The 15,313-nt window shown below is 56.7% G+C and overlaps 1 protein-coding gene across 1 annotated transcript in view; it reads left to right on the top strand.

Annotated features, from left to right (window-relative positions):
• The window catches only part of COL17A1 (collagen type XVII alpha 1 chain), a 50,353-nt gene extending 37,162 nt beyond the window's left edge, over positions 1 to 13,191 (top strand). The window contains exons 34-56 of the mRNA XM_035028606.1: positions 1,711 to 1,746; positions 1,942 to 2,022; positions 3,086 to 3,121; positions 4,604 to 4,657; positions 4,795 to 4,836; positions 4,991 to 5,044; positions 5,695 to 5,754; positions 6,089 to 6,115; positions 6,394 to 6,426; positions 6,514 to 6,567; positions 6,860 to 6,910; positions 7,403 to 7,528; positions 8,247 to 8,384; positions 9,098 to 9,163; positions 9,510 to 9,614; positions 9,914 to 10,003; positions 10,104 to 10,214; positions 10,626 to 10,772; positions 10,983 to 11,339; positions 12,037 to 12,174; positions 12,419 to 12,481; positions 12,647 to 12,727; positions 13,068 to 13,191. Coding sequence (XP_034884497.1) covers positions 1,711 to 1,746; positions 1,942 to 2,022; positions 3,086 to 3,121; positions 4,604 to 4,657; positions 4,795 to 4,836; positions 4,991 to 5,044; positions 5,695 to 5,754; positions 6,089 to 6,115; positions 6,394 to 6,426; positions 6,514 to 6,567; positions 6,860 to 6,910; positions 7,403 to 7,528; positions 8,247 to 8,384; positions 9,098 to 9,163; positions 9,510 to 9,614; positions 9,914 to 10,003; positions 10,104 to 10,214; positions 10,626 to 10,772; positions 10,983 to 11,339; positions 12,037 to 12,174; positions 12,419 to 12,481; positions 12,647 to 12,727; positions 13,068 to 13,120 — 2,003 coding nt within the window. The 3' untranslated portion in view covers positions 13,121 to 13,191. The remainder of the gene's footprint in view (positions 1 to 1,710; positions 1,747 to 1,941; positions 2,023 to 3,085; positions 3,122 to 4,603; positions 4,658 to 4,794; positions 4,837 to 4,990; positions 5,045 to 5,694; positions 5,755 to 6,088; positions 6,116 to 6,393; positions 6,427 to 6,513; positions 6,568 to 6,859; positions 6,911 to 7,402; positions 7,529 to 8,246; positions 8,385 to 9,097; positions 9,164 to 9,509; positions 9,615 to 9,913; positions 10,004 to 10,103; positions 10,215 to 10,625; positions 10,773 to 10,982; positions 11,340 to 12,036; positions 12,175 to 12,418; positions 12,482 to 12,646; positions 12,728 to 13,067) is intronic.
• The last annotated feature ends 2,122 nt before the right edge of the window (positions 13,192 to 15,313 follow it).

Below are 15,313 nucleotides of genomic sequence, written 5' to 3'. Positions count from 1 at the left end.
TTGTTGGAGGAGGAGCTGCAAGGGGGTGCTGCCTTGCAGAGCCTGTCCATCTCCTGGCTTGCCTCTAGAACATCCCTGTTCATGCTCTGTCTCCCTGGCTTAGACTTGGTCCCCCCCAGCGTGACCCTTCCCGGGGACAGGGACCACCTTCGTCCTTTTCGTTCACGCAGGCCTCCGTGTGCCTGCACACCCCACAGCCTTCTCTGGCGGGGGCTCTGACAGGTGGGGAGGAGCACCTCGATGCCCCTCAGAGCACAAAGTCGAAGTTCCAAGAGGGAAGTCCTCTGCAAGGGTCTGGCCAGGGGAGGGGACACTCTCGTCCTGCTCCGGTCCTCTGCCATTGTCCAGTTCTGCAACCCCTAGATAGCAACCCCGGGCCAGTCCAGGGGTCAGCAGTGCTCAGGGACAGTTTTTCTCCTGTTCCAGTGACTCCACATTCCCGAATCCTGACATTCCGTGGAGCTATGCTGTCGTGAGCAGTCACGATCAACTTGGGGAGACTCTAGGAATGGAGTTACTACTTTCCAGAAACTATTCCCAGTGACTAGTTGGGCCAGGGAATTCTTTTGGGACAAATACATGTAATTCCAAAATAATAACTGAGTTCCTATATCCCAGGCAGACTAACCTCTGAGGCTATAGATCTGTTCATGGATTGATAGCACCTTTAGGAAGAGACTCCTAGGTTTGGGGATCCCTGAGGATACCAGACACCCTCTCCTTCTCCAGGGCCTGTGACTTCCTGTCCAAGAGGGGTTTCAGGCCCTTCCTGGGAGTGTGCGCAGGTGGTGGACAGCTCACCTAACGCCGTGTTGTGTTCCAGGAAAACAAACACCAGTGCTTTCTCCTCTTGACCTTGACCCCAGGGAATGGCAGATAGCAAGCAGAGAGCCGCCCTCTACTTCCTCCAAGGGGGAGTCATCCTCTCCGTCGTGGTGTGGGTGATGGACTTGCCCCCAGATCATGGGAAATGACAGAAGAGGCCCCCGAGGAGCCCCCAGGGGAGGGCTTTTCTGTCCTCCACTCTGTTCACTCAGTTCCCCAGAGTCCGTGCATTTCTAGTCCTGAGAGATGCCTCAGGCAGCGTCCAGTGGTCCTTAAGTTCAGGGAAGTGTGAACCCGAATCCCCTCGTTGGAAGTCCTCCACCCACATTTGCATTTTCGACCCTCTCAGACAGAGGCAGGAAAGAAATCTGTCAACCTCTGTGTAACTCAGGCTCTCCCACACTTACCAGCCACGGCCCCCCTTTCTACTCTGGTTACTCTCTACTACTGTCCCAGGAATTAGCATCCTGAGGGGCACTCCGGGGACCAGGCTCTCCGCCTCTGTCCTTTGGCCTCTTGGGACTCTTCCAACTGAGGCAGTTCCCAGCAGAAGCCTGGGAGGCCCAGCGTGGGAGTGGGGATGACTCCTGGCCAGCCTGGAGAGGGAGACTCTCCCGCCTCCTCAGAGGAAGGCCCTCCTCGGAGTGCTGGCTGCTTCCAAGAGCTAACGGGGGCCAGGAAGCCGGAGGTGGCCCCAGGGTCTCTGGCCCAGAGACTGGTGCTTCCTGCATCCTGGGTGCTCCCCTGCGGTTCATTAAAATGCCTTTAGCCCAAGGGCTGGAGGCGCAGGAGTGGTTCTCAAACTCCATCAGAAGCCTTGGAGATGATTGATGGAGCCGCTAATTGACCCTGGGAATAACCGTTCTCCTTCGCCTCCCCTCCCAGGTGAACCTGGAGCTCCAGGCCGGATCATGACCACAGGTAGGCAGGCCCGGGAGGGCGGACATCTGCCCCGGCTCTGCCTTGGGACCCTCGGGCAGTGCCAGTCGGGGCTTCTGGCAGCAGGGGGCAGGGCTCTCGGGTCAGAGGTCATGGGGAAACACATGCCTGGCCTGGGTTCGCAGCGCCTCTGAGCAAGAAGAGTGAGGGTCCCTGTTCCGTGTGCTTTGTTTTCAGAGGGATCATCGACGATCACTGTCCCAGGCCCCCCGGGGCCTCCTGGAGCCATGGGACCACCGGGACCTCCAGGTGCCCCAGGTCAGTCGTTCTCTTGCTTTACTCTGAGGTTGCATTTAAGGACAGCAGTGTTTGCTCAAATCCTCAACCCCAGGGAGGAGCCCCCTCCGGCCCAGCCTAGTGAGCGCCCATCACACCCCAGCAGGTACCCCAAGCACCTGGCAGGCATCACCTCACCAGGCCCCCACAGCCCCCCGGGGAGCCTCAGACAGGTGCATGACTCCCCTGCGGTCACTCGGCTGAGCGGCCGCAGGGGCAGAATTTGGCCCAGCTCCTTCCCCCTCTGGAGCCTGTGTGTGACTTCAGTTTGTTGCCTTTTGGAAAACAATTTGATAAAATGCATTAAGGGCAACAAAAATGCTAGGAATCTGTTTGGAGAAACCGTCTCCACATGGTCCAACCGCAATGAGACGGCTACAGAATCACAGAGACTCCAAGCCGTTACTGAGAAGTGCGTGTCTTCTGAAGCTGCACCTGTGTTTTTACAAGATGAGGAAAAAAACATGCTGTAAGAAAACAAAATGCTTACAAATTAAAGGATTATAGGTGATACTTTTTCTATTTTTCCAAATACCTGTGATTTTGTTATATCTATTTTTTTCAGTTTGTTTTTTTTTTTTTAATAATTTCTACACCCAACGTGGGGCTGGAACTCACGACCCCGAGATCCAGGGTCACATGCTCTTCCGACTAAGCCGGCCAGGCGCCCCTATTTTTTAATTTAAAAAATTTTACGTATAAGTGAAGTAGGTGATTTAATACAACCAACGCAAATATGGGATCAGCCTTCTGTCCTGATGCACTCCAGCAAGAAGGGGATCCTGAGGGTGCTGAGAAGTCCCTAACCAGGGGGCGCAGAGAGGGCAGCCCTGCCTATCCCAAAGCACCGGGGTTCAGGAGAGGAACTCTCATGGGATGGACCACAGGGCTGGTCTCAAACGCTTATTGCTCTCAAGTGAGCCACTGGTCCATGCCTTGGGAGGCAGCTACGTGTCTCCCCGGTCACCTGCCCTTCCTTCAGTTCTTTCTAGAACTGTGACCCTAGATGTGTGGTAAAGCCTTTTCTTCTTGACTCCATGTCCAGGTCCTGTGGGCCCAGCTGGTCTGCCTGGACAGCAAGGTATGTCAGTCCTACAGGAGCCTAGGACCGTGGGCTCAGTGGGGAAGGCTTCCTTCCCAGGCTGGACTTGGGACCCCATCTTTAAGTGAGGTGACAACTTGCATTTGGGGAAGGGAGCTGAGGGGGTGACCCGGTGCTTCACCAAGGGCCTCGCAAGGCTTCAACTGCAAGGGGAAATACTTCTCCTCCTTCCCATGTTTCTGAGAAGATAGGAGTCCTCCAGACAGGGGGCCGAGGCTCTGTGGCCCCCTGGCCAGGGTCAAGCTTGGCTGTTTCATAGGTGTCACGCCTCTTGTGACCAGACCCCAATCATTGTGCCACTGTCCCATGATTTATCCAAGCACCAAAACACGGGCTTAGGAAAAATTGGTCCAGTTGCTCCTGGGCTGTTGGGGCTGCGAACAGGAACGTTCACAGCCGGCTCTCCGCCCCGGCCCATACCCTGCGGGGCTCCAGGCCCTCTGGACAGAAAGCAGGTCGGGGTCGCTGCACATGGTGCCCAGCTGACCCTGTGTCCTTCTCACAGGCCCACGCGGGGAGCGAGGACTTGCTGGCGAGTCGTTCATGGGTAGCCACAGCTCCATCTCCGAGGTCCTCTCTGCCCGTGAGTGCCCCCGTGTTCTCTGGGGCGAGGTGACACCGGGGCAGGAGCGGGGCGGACGGCAATGCACTGGGGCCCCGCGGCAGCTGTCCCAGTGCGTCATCCTGGGCCCCGATGTGAGCAGGGATGACAAGTTGCTCTGAAAGGCAATGCCAGCCTCGAAGCAACAGCAGGGCTTTTGTCGCTCTGGGGGGTGAGTCACTGGGATGGGGCAGCTGTCAGAGGTTCTTGGGATTCTAGGGGGACTGGGGTCAAGTGGGGCCTCTGAAGTGAGCTGGGCACCAGGAGAATGGCTGGCAGGAGTCCTGCATCCCCCACTTGGAGCAGGGACCTGGGTCTGTGGGTTCTCGGCCATAGGCCCGGCCTGGGAGGGTGAGTTCTGGGTTCTTCTGTTCCTAGAGTCCTTTAAAGAGCCCACGCAGACATGCTGCTGGGCCTCCCCCGTAGACACCTGAATGGCGAAGACCACAGCCAAGCCTGGTCCAACAGTCACCATGTGCTAGACATGTGTCGTGGGACCTCCCTGGGTCTACACAGTGCTCCTGTGACCTAGGTCTTATGCCTCTGGTTTAGAGAAGAGCCAACAGAGGCCAAAAGAGATAAGAACTTGCCCAAAGTCACCAGCTGGAAGGAGCAGAGCAGGAGTTTGAACTGAGGCTGACAGCAAAGCCACGTCCTTAGCTGTCGGGGAGTTTGCTGGCAGCCCTGCCCTGCCTCGCTTGTGAGCAAGGAGCACCCCTAGCAGAGGGGGTCCAGAGCTGGCCTCTGGGGTGGGAGTGTAGCCCGGGTCCCTGGCACTGATGATCCTAATGAGGGGTGACACTGGCAGAGAACAGCCTCACGATAGTTTCTGCTCATTTCTGCATTTTTTCCCTCCACAGAAGGTCTTGATTTACGAGGTCCCCCAGGCCCACCTGGACCACCAGGGCCTCCAGGTGAGCATCTCAGGAATCATTGGAAGGTGGGGAATTGTGGGAGACAGGGCACTTAGTGAGGAAGCCGAAATCCTGATCACAGGGCAGGCCGGTTCCCTGCTGGTTCAGCGTGGCCTCTTGCTTGCTCTCTTCTGTAGGACCTTCCGTTCCAGGCCCGCCAGGACCCCGAGGCCCAGCAGGTGAGAGCTGAGCTCCCCGGTGAGAGACATAAGACCAAGGCGCCCAGAGCCCAGGCCTGGCTCTTAGGAAAGCGCTTCCCTGCCACCTCTCCCGGGCAGAGGGGTCTTGGCCCATAGCTTGGCTTTACAAAGTCTTGGTGGTTCTTTTATCTAGGAGAAGGCCTGCCAGGCCCACCAGGCCCACCGGGATCTTTCCTGACCAACTCAGGTAATGTTATAGAGTCAAGTCCCACCTGTTTTCCACCTCAGCCCTAGCTCCAGGACGTGCTGTGGTCACATGCATGTAGTCTTCCTGACCTGCTCACCATGCTTCCTCCTTGGGACCCTCCACCACAGTGTGTTTGCATAAACTCCATAGAACGTAGAACGGGAGTTCTGCAGGTAGAACAGGAAAAATTGAGATCATCCCAGCCCAAGCACCCTGATAGCCCCTGCTAACCTAGTCGGAGGGAGGGAGCCGGTTCTGCTCTTGGGGAGCTTCTGGACTGACTGGTTTGTGACTGGGGACCTGGTTTCCATCCTTGGGAAGCCCAGGTCTGATAAGTAGGTGGGACACACACACATGAAAGGAGATAAATGTTGACTGTACAACATGGAAACATACGGAGATAACTTCAGAGCAAACATTAGCCCAGAACTTGCCCCTTGTGGAAAATCCACCCACCCATTTATTCGTCCATCCATTTGTTAGGTTTCTCTCTCATTTATATCTCTACCCAACCTTCCAACTATCCATCCATCCATTTATCCACCCGTCTGATGAGTGTGGATGGAGCATCTGCCGTGGGCCAGCCTCTCACAGATGGTGCTGCTCTCTCACAAATACCATGTCCGCACTCAAAACTTTTTCCTCTGCAGAGACCTTCTTCTCTGGCCCCCCAGGCCCCCCTGGCCCCCCAGGCCCCAAGGGAGACCAAGGTGAGTAACGTCGGAGGGCACAGAAGGCTGTGCGTCCCTGCTTGCCCAAGGGGCCAGGAGGCTGGGCGAGGCTGGATGACCTGCGGCATTTGTGTGTCCTCCTGCCCTATCGCATTAGGGGCTCGGCAGTCTGGGGTGGGGAGCGGGGCGCACAGTGGCTAGAAGCTCCACAAGGAGTCCCCGCCTCCGCGCTGGCCTACTAGGAGGGGAGGCACGAGGAAGCCCGCGCCCTGGGTCCGCTCCATCGCAGGAGCCCATCCCTCCCCCATGGGCCCCTTGAAGCCAGAGCACCTAGTAGGTGTGCATCTCACAACTGTCTGTCTGCTTCCCTCAGGCCCCCCAGGCCCCCGAGGACACCAAGGTACAGGAGAGCTGGCATCAAACAAAATGTGGGGTGGGGGGGGTGGGGCTGGCAAAAGCTGACCTTCTGGGAGCCTGGAGCTTCCTGTAAATGCATTTTGTCCAGACGAGCGTGGGTGGATCAGTGTGGGTGTCTGAATGGTTGGGACTGCGTGTGTGCACGCGCGTGTGGCAGCTCGAGGTTGGGGGGCCTTGGGAGGGAAGGTGGGTGAGGGCCTGGGGGGGAGGAGGAGGAGGAGGGGTGCGCCGCTGACTGACCCCTCTCGGTGTGTCCCTCAGGCGAGCAAGGCCTCCCAGGGTTCTCAGCCTCGGGTAAGTGCTAAGCCCCCGCCCCCACTGCTGGCTCTGGCCAGAGCCCCGGAGCCCTGGCTGATGGCTGTGTGTGTGGTTGGCTTCCAGGTGGATTCAACCTGCAGGGACCACCTGGCCCCCGGGGACCCAAGGGGGACAAAGGTCAGTGAGGGGAGCAGCCAAGAAGACAGGCCTGAGAGCAGGAATGGCTCCCAGAGTCTGAATAGAAGGCAGGCAGTGCTTGTGCCAAGGCTGGGGAGGAAGGAGGGGCTGCAGGGAGAGCGGGGAGGACGTGAGGACAGCCTCTGCCCGAAGGGAGCTCATGGTAGCCCTGCAGAAATGGAGGGACTTGGGACAACTGTTGAGTCATCTGCGGATAAACATAGTTGGGCTTAACCAGGGAAGGGTTCCTGGAGGAGGTGATGCCAACAGGGCTTCTCGTTTTGGATTCCAGGTGATCCTGGGGTCCCAGGGGCTCATGGCATTCCTGGTGGTCTCTCTCAAGGTAAGAACCAAAGGTGACCAAAGTCCTTCTCCCCCAGTTCAAGCAAGGACACTGATTCACTCATCAGTCCACCCACCCACGATTCCGTGTTGATCAGGTTGCTTCTCCACGAGCTAGGCCTCAGGGCGGCCCTTACGGTGGTTCTAAGTTGGTGGGGGTGGGAGGGAAGGACCCTGCGCAGTAAAGGTGGTTAACGATGCAAAATGATGGCGAACAGAACAGACCTGGGGGTCAGGGGCACGGGGGTGGTGAGCAGGTTGCTGGAGGGAGGGTCTGGCCTGGGCAAGCTCAACTCTGAGCCCCTTTCAGACAGTGGCTGCTCCAGGCACTCCCTTCCTCTCCTTTTGGAGGGACCCTCCTCTTTGCCACCATCTTCTTTCTCCCACTAAGAAAGGCCCTTCCTCCTCGGGCTGTGGAAGCAGGTGTCAGGGCCCTTCTTTGACCCTCGGGTGGGCTTCTCCTAGTAGACTCAGAAGGCTTTCCTTCCTGCAGGGGGATCGTCGTCGAGCACCATGTTCATGCCAGGCCCCCCGGGTCCCCCGGGCCCCCCAGGGCCTCCGGGCTCCATCAGCAGCTCTGGCCGGGAGATCCAGCAGTACATCTCTGAGTACATGCAGAGTGAGTGCTGGGGTCTGTGTGTGTGTGCGTGTGCGTGTGTGTGTGCGTGCATGTGTGTGTGCGTGCGTGCGTGTGTCTGCTCTGGCTGGGGCATCTCCAGTGCTTTCTGCAGCTCGGCTATTTCAGGAAGCCTCCAGTCTCCTCCTCCTTATGTAAATAAACAGGACAGATCCCATTGCCTGTACCAGTGGGGGCCGGTGGGGGAGGCTCTGGGAGTGGGTGGGAGCCGGAGGCGGCGGGCAGGGCCAGAGGGCTGTGCTTGCGTGTGCGTGAGTGCGTGCGGCAGGGGACAGCGGTCTGCAGGCCAGGCCTAGATCAGAAATCCACCCCTGGAGCCAGGATGCGTGTCATGCACGCCCCTCACTGAACCCACCTTCTCGCGGCTCCCCACACAGGCTGGTCCTCACCCGCACACACACAGTCACACGAGTGTACACCCCCGACCTCCTCCCGTACCCCCATACATGTGAGGGTGTGATTTGCAGGAATGTGGGCACAGAGCTTTGTCAAATGGGTGGCTGACTAGAGCCTTGTTGGTCCCCGGTCTTCGAGGAGCCCCTGACCCGGCACAGGCCTTGGCCTCAGTTTCCGTCTGTAACCAGGAGTCTAGGCTCCCTGCTGGCCCCGTCTTGGGCCACGGAGGTGGTGGGGAAGGCATCTCTGGGGGGAGGACATGCCCTCTCAGGGACAGGCTTGACTTTGCTTTCTTTGTTGGCAGGCGACAGCATTCGGTCCTATCTCTCTGGAGTTCAGGGTCCCCCTGGACCACCTGGTCCCCCAGGGCCTGTCACCACCATCGCGGGGGAGACTTTCGACTACTCAGAGCTGGCAAGCCGCGTCGGGAGCTACTTACAGAGTAAGCCTCGCCATCCCCCCCCCCCCCCCCCTTAATGACCCCTTCCTCCCACCATCACTTTGTTCCAGAGCATTCTCACTTACTTTGCCCTTCTGGATGTGGAGTTCAGTTCTGGACTCATGGCTCTCCAGCCACTGGGTTCTGGCTTCCAGAAGGCGTTGCTCAGATTAAGAACAGAGGCCACACTGTAGAGCTACGCTGACCGAGCCTTCTTGCCATTGACAGATGTGTCCTAAGGGTGTGAAAAGGGAGCGAGACGGGCGAGATCTGGCAGGAGTTAGGCTAAAGCATACTCTGGAAAACAAACTGCATTTCTTTTTTTTTTTTAAAGATTTTATTTATTTATTTGACAAAGAGCGAGAGAGCGCGAGAGAGGGAACACAAGCAGGGGGAGTGGGAGAGGGAGAAGCAGGCTTCCCACTGAGCAGGGAGCCCGATGCGGGGCTCGATCCCAGGACCCCCGGATCATGACCTGAGCCGAAGGCAGACGCTCAACGACTGAGCCACCCAGGCGCCTCAACAAACTGCATTTCTTACCAAACAAAACAAACACAAAACCACCTTTATTTTTTCACGCCTTCACAATAGCTCCTCACACCCCCGTTCGCTCATTTCGGCAAGGGAACGGCCAGCCGGGTCCTGGTGGTGCAGCGGTGGGGAGGCTCTTGCTTCGGTCTTGCTAAGCACGTCACACAAGCTTTCCTTCCCCACAGCCTCGGGGTACAGCATCAGCTCCTCCACCTCCATCTCTGCTGAGGACATCGTGGCTGTGCTGAAGCGTGAGTGGCCGCGGCGGGCTGGAGGGTGGGAGCTCTGGAGGCCCAGCTCGTCCCCCATCTGAGCCCGGTGAGGGCTGCAGGGAGGGGGCGCCCCTCCTCCTTCCCGGCCACTTGTGAGTCCGGACTCACTGGAAAGGGGGCAGCAGATCTCCCCATCCCCAGGGCCAGGTAACCGGGCAGGTGCCTTGTTAGGTACCTGGAAGCTTGCTGATTCCCCCTGTGGACTGAGAACCCAGAACCTGGAGTGGGGGCAGCCTGTGGGGGCAGACCTAACTGTGGCCAGCTATGGTGGTGCGGGAGCCCTGGGGCCTGGGTGGGCCCACTCCAGCGCATCCTGTCCTCGCAGGGGACGACGTGAGACAGTATCTGCGTCAGCATCTCATTGGAGATTGGACCCTCCAGTCTTTGGACTACGGCGAGCTGAGCAGCCGCATTCTCAGCTACATGTCCAGTGAGTGTCTGCCCTCCTGGCCTGCCCACTGCAGGCAGGGGGTCAGCAGGGCCCCAGAGGAGGGGGTGGGGGCTGAGCTTGCCTGCACCGGCCCCCGATGCTCCCCTGCCAGGTGGCACCAAGCCCAGAGGGAGTGAGCTGTGTTCAGAGCCATTCACATCGATGGCCCCAGAACAGGTGGCTGAGCCTGGCCAGGGAGGGCACGAGCGTCTGGGGCACTGTCCTGTATGGAGTTAACACACAACTTGCATACACATATGCAGTGTCAATCTGTCGCAACTTGGGGTTTTGTTCCTCAGGCTCTGGAATCAGCATTGGGCTTCCTGGCCCCCCAGGACCCCCCGGCTTGCCAGGAACATCCTATGAAGAGCTACTCTCCTTGCTTCAGGGTAAGGCTGGTCAGGGGCCATCTGCCCATGTGGCTTGGGGTGGAAGGAGAAGGCCCTTGACCCAGGCCCCCACTGACTCCGTGCTCTTTGGGTGTCTCAGGGTCTGAATACAGAGGCATCGTTGGGCCCCCAGGTCCCCCTGGGCCCCCAGGGATCCCAGGCAACGTGTGGTCCAGCATCAGCTTGGAGGACCTCTCTTCTTACCTGCACAGTAAGGCACAGGGCAGCCATGGAGAGTTAAACTATTGGACCAGTCACCCAGTCCCCCTGAAGACATACAGGGCTAGGCCCTGGAGAGGAACACCCTTGTTCTTGAGGTGCTTTCAGCGATGACAGGGGGACTGGTTGGGAGAGACAGTGCTCCCAAGTGCAGCCGCTGGAGAAGTCCTGAGCAGGGTGTGATCCTGTGGCAGGAGAACGGGGGAAGGGGATGGGATTTGGGCTGAGTGAGGGTCCGGACTGGGAGCCGAGTAGTGCCTCCAGGGTGATGCCAGGAGCTGGGCCCCCGGTATTCCCTCCTCCCCTTCTTGCAAAGAGGAGCTGCACCCGAGGGCAGGCTGGGAACTCCGCTTTCCCAGCTGGGCCATCCCTAACCTTTCTCTTTCTCTGGCCTCCCATTCAGCTGCCGGTGTGTCCTCCATCCCCGGCCCTCCAGGCCCTCCTGGTCCTCCAGGCCCTCGAGGGCCTCCCGGGGTCTCGGGAGCTCTGGCAACATATGCAGCCGAAAACAGCGACAGCTTCCGGAGTGAACTGATTAGCTACCTCACAAGTAGGTGCCCCCTTCCCAGACCTTGCTCCTCTGAGAGGGCAGCTGGTGCTTGAAGGAACCCGGGCGGCCAAATGCGTGAGCCCTGCTAGCGGGGAGAGCCCAGGTTCCTCCTTGCCGGCACTCCTACTCCAGTGCAAGTGTCCTGAGGTTCGCACCCTGCCTCTCCATCCCCAGACCTGAGCCCCACCTAATGCAGCCTCCTTCCTGCAGGCCCGGATGTGCGGAGCTTCATCGTGGGCCCCCCAGGCCCTCCAGGGCCGCAGGGGCCACCCGGGGACAGCCGCCTCATGTCCATGGACGGCTCCTACAGCCGGGGCAGCAGGTCCTCTCACAGCGAGTCGGCCAGTCGGAGCTCCTCCTACAGCTCTTCCATGGGCATCGGAGGGTCCAGTGGAGGCTCCCTCGGTGAAGGCGGGGCCTTTGGCCTGGACATGGGCCTGGGCCGAGGCTACGGGGGAGCGGTAGAAGGCGGTATGCACGGTGGTGAAGGTGGACCGTTCGGGGCTGGCTTCGCCGGAGGTCTGGACTACAATGAGCTGGCTGTTCGGGTATCTGAGAGCTTGCAGCGTAAGTCCTGACCCTTGGGCCTTGGTGCTGTGGGGAGGTTGCAGGCGGGGAGTCCGTGAGCAGCTCAAATTATAGACTCCAGAAATTCACCCTCTCGTTTTCAGAATGCCTAGGCTGTGGGGACAGCACCTCTAGAATCAAATGGGTGGGGACTGAAGGCAAGAGGCCCAGACCCAATTCACGGCCTAGTTCAGGAGCCCCAGTCAGGACAGGGCCTCTGTTGCAGGGAAAGGGCATGTTGGGGTCTTCGGACTTTGAGTCCCCAGCTAACCAGCTGTGGGTCTGAGAGGTCTTTATGACAATGATGGTTTCACGTGGGGCTGAGGGCGGGCTGTTGGTTAAGACACACCGGCAGCTGAATGGGAGGCCAGAGAAAGAGAAAGGTTAGGGATGGCCCAGCTGGGAAAGCGGGAGTTCCCAGCCTGCCCTCGGGTGCAGCTCCTCTTTGCTCCTCTCTCCCCGCAGCTTCTCAGCTCGGCTCTGCCGTCAGCAAGCCTCTGATGAAAGGCCACGGCGGCAGAGGCGCGGGGCCGGTTGGCGGTGTGGGGGTCGGGGGCAGGCTGACAAAGGAAGCCGGCGGGGCTTCTCCCTTGCTGCCACCTCATCTAGTGGGGTGTCTGGCAATCCAAGGGCTCTGTTCTGTGAAGAGGGGGCTGGGGGACTCTGCTGCCTGTGCCCACACCCTGGTGCTTCACAGGTCAGGGCCTGCTGCAAGGGATGGCCTACACAGTCCAGGGCCCCCCGGGCCGGCCAGGGCCCCAGGGCCCCCCCGGCATCAGCAAGGTCTTCTCTGCCTACAGCAACGTGACTGAGGACCTCATGGACTTTTTCCGAAGTAAGGGCAGCTCCCTGGTCGCTTTCCCGACACTTACTTTGCTGCACGGTCTCACATGCGAGAAACCAGTCTCCCAAAAAACCTTGGGTTATTAACACTTGAGAGGCTGAAAAGCTGATAAATTCTGAACTCTGTTTTGGGTCCCAACTCTACCACTCTCTTCCTGTGCTTCTCTGAACAAATCCCTTTGCCTCCCAAGCTCCAGAGTAACCTCTTGTCTGAAGCCAGTCTTCTCCCCCTGCAGCTTATGGAGCCATTCCAGGCCCCCCTGGGCAGAAAGGAGAGGTGGGCACCCCAGGACCCAAAGGTAAGTGGTGGCAGGGAAATAGCCAGCAGGATCCTATATAACCACGCCCTCTTGCTGGGAAGCCACCCCCTTGCCAGTGCTGTCTTGGGGGTGGGGTGTGTGTGTGTGTCCTCTCCAGACCCCAAGCTCCCACTTGACTGAGCACAGCCCTCTCTGTACTCCCAGGTGAAAGGGGCCCCGCAGGACCACCAGGTCGGCCTGGGCCACCCGGCCCTCAAGGGCACAAAGGAGAAAAAGGAGACACAGGTAAGCCTTGGCTGCCAGGTTCTGCAGTGCTGGGAGGCTGACGCTCAGGGTAGTAGGCAATTTACTCCCTGAAAAATTAAGGCAGATGCTGCCACTGACATCATTTGCATAACAACGAAACGACCAGCTAGGGAAAAAGGAAAGAGACTGCCAATGCGTGCAGGAAAAGAGAACCACTCGGTGATGAAATAGGGTAAACAATTTAAATAAATTGATAGTCTTACAAAAGAGTTCATCTTTCAAGCCCGTTTTGCAGTTGTCACAGTTGCTATATAATTGCCCAAGCTGAAGGCCACAGGCCACAAGGTATTTAACTTCCTCCTCCTCTTCTAACTTCCAGGTGACCAAGTCTACACGGGGCGGAGAAAGAGAAGCATCGCCGTCAAGCCATGAGCTTGGAGGAACAGCCTCTGGCTGTTCTTGCCATGGCTTATGGTGCTCATGTCAAAAATCTCTCCAGAGGGCGGAAACTGGAGGCTCACTTCCTACTGACACAGCACAGCTAAACAGTTAAATAGAACACCTGTTTTAGTCTGGAACAATCTCTCTATACATGTATCATCCAGTCGAACCACACAACCTGAACCCCTGCACGGGGTGACGCTCCAGCAGCCGCGGCTGTGGAACAGGACTGGCTGCTCGGCTGGCTCGCCCTGAGCCCCTTGGCTTCTTTAGCTCTCAGCTCCGGCCACAACCCAGGACAGCCCGTTACACAGAAGCTGGCTTAGGAATCCTTGAGCTTTGCCTAAAAATGAGCCAGAAAAGGGAAGACAGGGATGGGGTGTGTTCTGGTTATCACTGCAAGGCTCTGCTGTCTGCTCCTTCCTCCCTGTTGGTTCTGCATTCTCTAGTCATAGAAAGGACTTGGCTAAGAAGCAATTCTTGCAACTGAAAAAATTCACTTCCCCTGAAGGTGGTGACAGGGTTTCTAATAGTCATTTCTCACCACATATCCTATTCTCACTTGCTTAGAAAGTCTGTCTGATTGTACCTATGGTCTGTTTCTACGGGGCATGCTAGCATTTAGAGAGGTATTCTACTGAACTAGACCACAGCAAGGGGGAGAAGAAGGGCAGTGGGGAAGGAGGGAAAATAGAAAACTCGATGCTGGGAAATGGCACGGGGGACTGGGCACAGTTGGTTTTTAAGCACTTCTCAGTATCTAAAACAAACATGTATGTTAGATGAAAGGTCATTTCAATTGCAAAATTTAGAATTAAAGTTTTTTCTTAATATTATGTGTAGTGTGATCCATCTAACCAAAGTGAGAGAAAGAATGAAAAAGAAAAAGGGAGGAACGGGGAGGGAGACAAAGTAAGAGAAATGGGGGATGCAGAGGGAAATAGGACAGAAGGAAAGACAAGGAGACAGAAGGGAATGAAAAAGAAAAATGAAAGAAAAAAGAGGAAGAGAGAGAGGTGGGAAAAGACAGGGAGAGGGAGACAGACAAGGAGAGAATGAAAAATGGAGACAAGAATGAAAAAGGAAAGAAAGGGCAAAAAAGGGAAAGGTAAGGGGGGGGAAGGCTGGGGTCAGCCATATGCTGTGAACTCTTCACACTACCACCACCACAAAAAAGAAAGACTACTGTCATTAAGTTCTGTGATGACGCAGTGTTTTCCCAAGTACCCTACCCTCACCTCCACCCCCCACACCCCCATTAGCCTAGCACCTTGGTGCCAGTAGAGTAAGTGGAAAGGAGTACTATGGGATGCAAGAAGCTACTGGCCCAGAAGGGACAAACATTTGGAACCCAAATAGGATTTCCTCTCAAGTTAGGAGTTGCATCTACAGTCTACCTTCTGCAAGTCTGGATAGTTTACTTTCCAGGTGGGCTCTCCTGAGTACCGCACATGTGATCCTGGGAAAAACCTACCATTCGGTGAACTGCTAGCAGCACCACCAAGGGCGCACCAAGCATTCTGTGTGGTCCGCGGGCCTCCTGTTTCACAACCTGACCACTACCTGCTGTGAATCATCATGGGAATTCTGAACAAGGAGTTCGTAAGGCCTTCAGAATTTCAAACTTTTCACTACGTAATGAAAACTTCTTGGGTAAAATGAATGACTGCATCACACCTTTTAAAGTGTTTAACCTAAAAGCTGAATCGTTATTTTTGTAATAGTAGCTTCAGGGGCTCAAGTATCAGATCCCCTTTAATGGCTCTTACCTTTATTAATCAGACTTGATTCAAGTGTTCCTTAGTTACTACATTTGCCTTTCCAAGCTATCCGGAGTCTTCAGAGTCCTATGCGCAACTGAATTAGGATAAAAGTCCAAACCTGCTACCTTCTCTGGACAGAATCAGAAAGGGGATGGGCAGGCATGAGACATATCCTCAGCTGGATGGCAATGGGTCTGAGCCTGTTTCACTTAAAAAAAAAAAAAGTCAAGAATGAGCTTGATAGTTGTGATGCTCCTGGGTTAGAAAAGGATACACTGTGCCTCCCTCCAGCCAAGCTGAACACTTGCCAAATGACGATGCCTAGTGTCTACTGACTCTTTCATGAACATACCAATGATGAAAAGGTTATTTTTAGCAGAAGTGAGGTCATATGGTTAAGTGAAATGTTTGGTGAGAAAAA

This window comes from Mirounga leonina, unplaced genomic scaffold (assembly GCF_011800145.1).
Source record: "Mirounga leonina isolate KUSES-001 unplaced genomic scaffold, KU_Mleo_1.0 Mir_114, whole genome shotgun sequence".
Classification (NCBI taxonomy): Eukaryota; Metazoa; Chordata; class Mammalia; order Carnivora; family Phocidae; genus Mirounga; species Mirounga leonina.
This window is presented reverse-complemented; position numbering and strand designations above follow the sequence as displayed.